The following is a 4,950-nucleotide window of genomic DNA, read 5'->3' on the forward strand; positions in this document are numbered from 1 at the left end:
AGTGTGCCATGAGAGATCTTTAGGTGTACCCTGGGAAATTATCCAATTATCATTGTCGAGTGTCTGTGCTGTAGTGACTGGCAGAGTAATGTAATACTCTTCCATGTCAGTGGGTGGCAGTAAGTAACAGTTTTCTTGTTCATTCTTAGAGACAAAAGAATTAGCTACAGAGTGTCATTTTGTAACATTTTTGATTTGTGGTGTGCCGCAGGATTTTTTCAATGTAACAAAATGTGCCATGGCTCAAAAAAGTTGAAAAACACTGTGATAGGTTCTACCTGCATACTCCCTAAAGAGGGTTCTTAGTATTAGAATCTAATCTGGAACACTTGGTTCTCATTTCATCAGTGATCATAAACGTAGACAAATCTTCAATTTTCATTGATTTAAATTTCTAAAATGAATGAATTATTCATTGTAAGTGGTTTTTGTTTACGTAGATGGATTTTACCTGTAGGCACTAATGTTTGACTGATCATATACTGTTCATACAGCATGTTGGTACAAACCAGTGTTCACCAAAGCACCACATATGCACCCCTAATACCATATTTGTAAATATAGACAGGAAGTTCCCTTGTACCGGAAATGTAGGCGTCAGAGGCGATATGCATGCAGGTGGAATAGGTTCTGCACAAGAAAATCGTGGTCTGCCTGCACAATCTAGCATCATGGCAGGCCCGTATTACCATGCTTATTAAAAAAAAAAATATGGACCAATACAGCCACAATACACAGTAGTTGTTTAAGTGGCTAAAAATCTTTTTTCTTTACCTTTTCTCATGGGTATTCTTCAGTGCTGTGTTGCAGCTTGTATGCCTGGGGAACAGCAGCCACCTAACAAGAACTGATGGCAGATTTTTAGGCCAAGGCAGCAAGATGACCGGCACCACCACTGGATTCAAGGCAGGTGCAGAGTTTATTAAATTCCAGGACCGAATGGACTGCTAGGTTTCAAGGATGGACCACTGCCAGAACTTACACAATATAGGCTGGAGATAATGGCCACCCCAGCAACATGTGTGCTGTCTAAGAAGGCATAGGGAGGCAAATCTGTCTTTACTCCTAACAGTGTGGACCTGCTGACAATAAAACAATGAACCATTCAAGATTAATTGATGAATAATAAACTCCTGCTGAGTGTGATACTAAATAACATTTTCATTTTTATGTTGTTTTAATAAAAAATATAGCAGTCACTTTTAGCAGTTTCCCAATTATATCTACCCCTTGCAGGGAAACATCCCTGGATGTCTGGCCATTTTAACGATCAGACACTTAAGAACTGAAAATATGAGAATGGTAAGAAGTGTAGGGAATGTGCATTATTGCCTAAGCTGTCTATGAAGTTTGTATTGTTCCAAATTAGCAAATCATGTTTTAACGACTCATCAAGCAGGCAACTCCTGTTCGTCAGGTGTTTTGCTGTCTATACTATCCTGACTCAGTGCTTAGGAAGATTGAAAACTTTTTTATGGTTAATAAATAAATAGATATAAGTAGACTTTAAAGCACAATGCAAACAAGTGCTATTACTACAGTAACAATGACCAATTGATGGTACGATTCAATATTAACTGAAAACTAAACTTTGAAACACTCTGTACACAGACCACAGACTTTATAACATTACCGTATTGTACCAGTCAATCCAAAACCTTTCCTGGATAATCTGCTGATCTTTTGATATTCCTGCTATAACAACAGGTTCCTTACTTACTCACATATAAAACACTTGCAAACGTTGCCAAAATTGCACCCTCTTGTGGCGATTCAATAAAATGAATAAATCAGACCCTTTAACACCTAATATCTGTCATTCTGCAGCTAAGGTTCCAAAAATGAGATTTAAATATTCACAGCTACTGTCACCTTAGGCTGGGGCTACATATGAGATATTCAATGCTTATTAGTGAGAGACTGAACTTGTCAAATGCCTCCCTGACATAAAGGAAATGTTAAATATGGAATGAATTGTACTGATAAATGTTTGTTCTTGCCAACTTTTGGAATTAGGGAAGATTGAATATGCAGGGGAAATAGGCATGATCCTACATGGCCTGATTAAAGTTTTGCCTACAAAAGTAATAGCTGGGAATCACTAAGGAGTAAAAAAAGAATTCTGAACATGTGAATCTTGTTCAATACTCGCCAATATCCCAATATTGTTAATGAATATTGGTACTCTCACAAGGAATGAATCAGAAAACCCATGTGCACGGATGGTATGTCATGGCAAACGTGTTGAGATGATTGTGTGCCTGTGTGTACACTGTGTGTCCTAATAATAAACTATAGTCTTTATCATCAAAAACTTAAAATTTGAATGACATTTAAGACAGACCTTGAACATAAAATTAAAAGTCTGCTTTTATAATGGTCACCTATTGCTAAAACACAACAAAAACCATTTTTTTAGGTCTACAAAAATATTAACATGAAAATGTCAAAAAGTGTATAGTGCGGAAAGTCAGATTCTATACAAACTTTTCCTCCATATTCTGCTCATGACACCTAAGGGTAATGCCATTCTACTTCTAGCAAGGTAAGTGGAAAGTAGCCAGAGAAAAATGCTACAAGCAATGAGCAGTATCATCTTTTCACAGGATTTGAAGAGTTCAGCATTCCTAAGGATCTCAATAACTCCTCTTCAGAATGAATCTCAGCCAGGACACTATCTGCATCGAGTTTGCAGGTTCTTCCCGTGTTTGCGTGGGTTTCCTCCCACTTTCTAAAAACACACAGTTAGGTTAATTAGCTTTCCCCTAAAAATTGACTTTAGACTTTAATAAAGACATATGTCTATGGTAGGGACATAAGATTGTAAGCCCCTTTGAGGGACAGCTCGTGACATGACTATGGACTTTGTAAAGTGCTGCGTAATATGTCAGTGCTATATAAATACTGTGTAATAATAACAGAGGAAAGACAAGTATTTTTTTCCACCTTACAGCCATTCTTTACAATGTTATGCTACATTTCAGCAAGAAAGAGGGAGCCCCCTTTATAAAGTGCATATTGAATTCAGCTTTACCTATTCTTATTTTTTTATCAGAGCCCTATAAGTTGGGTATATTACACTGAACCAAGTGACTATTTAATCCTGACATGAGGAATACAATGGGACTGGTTATTAAAAAAAAATAAAAATTTAAAAAAAATTATTGTAAATGTTCACTTTGTTTAGTAAATTGGGTCAAAGCTGGGTGGTCCAGCAAACCTGGAATGGATTTCTTTAAAGACATTTGCTAGCAAATGTTTTCAATCCTGGACAAGATCCATACCAGGTTTGCTGGATCACCCAACTTCACTGATGAAAGTGTATCCTCTGCAGGCTTGGAGAACTTTAATAAATCAGGCCCACTATCTTTAAAAAAATTCAGAAATTACTTGCGCTTTCCCCTGTCTTTACATTGATGGTACTTCAAAAGTAACATTATGCTGGGGAGTAGTTTGTGCCAGAGATTTGATCAAGAACTTTACCCTCTGACCTGTACCTGCAATATTTCAAGTTTATCTATCTGAAATGTATTGTAGGTTGCCATAGCAGAGTGCATCTCCCTTTTCCTAATGCCTATATAATATATATATATATATATATTATACAAGCTACTGTACAGTTATATTACAGGTTTAACTATTTTTGTATTTTATTTTAACAGATTTTTTTGTTTTTTATTTAAAGTTTATTATTAAATTTATTATTATTTATTAATAATATATTATTTATTATTTTATCAGGAGTCAGAGACTTTTTATTATGAAGTGTAATAGTGGATTGAACATTGGTTACAGGTTGCCATTAACAAGATAATAAATAAAACCTTAATAGACTGCCATGATGTGACTTTTTTACCAGAATGTTTATTTACCCGTAAACAGATCAAGAAATAAAACAGTTATCACACGAAGGGTAATGTTGAGGTTAAACAGTTTAGAATAAACTGGTAAAAACATAAAAAGTTACAAATTTACAGAATTACTTAGAACCAGTAAAAATGCATAGTTTTTTTACCATCGGTAAAATTCTATAATAAATGCCAACTATCAGAAAAGAGAAAAACAATCTTTTGACATTTCAAAAACAAAATGTCTATAACGGATACAAAATTTAGGTAAATGTCAGATTTTATCAAAACTTCATGTGTATGCAGTTTAATACACAAATGGTACCAGAATTTTTCGGGATTTGGGATAGTTGTCAAACTTCTCGACATACCATCTGAAAAACACGAAAAAATAGCAATATAAGCATGGTTGGTACTGACTGATAAAACAAGTAAAACTATAAATATACAGCAATAAAGGAATCTTTGGTGCTAGGGGCAGCCTGAGAGCCGCTGCAGGATAAACCGTGAAAACATTCAGAAAAATAATTACCTTTGCTTTGTCCAGTCCTCTCAAATCTACATTTTAACGGTCTAATTTCCCAACTAAAGCCACATTCATGGCAGAAAATATCCTAAAAATCTTAGCAGAATGTTTCTTTTTTAGGGATCACAGGAGACAAATAGAGCAATCTTAGAATACAAAACAGGTCATATATTCGGTGGTCATCAGATCATATTTGGCAGTATCAGATACAGGTAGTCCTTGGGTTAGGGCAGGGGTCAGCAACCTTTTGAGTCGAAAGAGCCAAAAATTACAATTTACAAAATTTCAAAGTTTTTAAAGAGCCGCAAAATTTTTTCTTGCCAACAATAAATAGTACTTGCATAAATAAAGTTTTTTTATAAAAAAAACTAATCTATTTATTCATAAGAAAAAATATCTACTTATTAATATATAAGTAGTGTTTTTCACAACAAATTAGATAATATATATATGGCATTATTAGATAATTACCTATTATTTAGGTAAAAAATTAAAACAAGTAAACATTTACTTACAACACTAACTTGTACTTCAATAACAAACAATTGAGCAAACAAATTCAATGGGAGCGATGGC

At 34.6% G+C, this 4,950-nt stretch overlaps 1 protein-coding gene across 1 annotated transcript in view; it reads right to left on the reverse strand.

Moving 5' to 3' along the window:
• Positions 1-3,844: 3,844 nt before the first annotated feature.
• SRD5A1 (steroid 5 alpha-reductase 1) overlaps positions 3,845-4,950 on the reverse strand; it is a 14,207-nt gene continuing 13,101 nt past the window's right edge. The window contains exon 5 of the mRNA XM_072411876.1: positions 3,845-4,222. Within this exon, the coding sequence (XP_072267977.1) occupies positions 4,156-4,222 (67 nt within the window). The 3' untranslated portion in view covers positions 3,845-4,155. The remainder of the gene's footprint in view (positions 4,223-4,950) is intronic.

Source organism: Pyxicephalus adspersus, chromosome 5 (assembly GCF_032062135.1).
Source record: "Pyxicephalus adspersus chromosome 5, UCB_Pads_2.0, whole genome shotgun sequence".
NCBI lineage: Eukaryota > Metazoa > Chordata > Amphibia > Anura > Pyxicephalidae > Pyxicephalus > Pyxicephalus adspersus.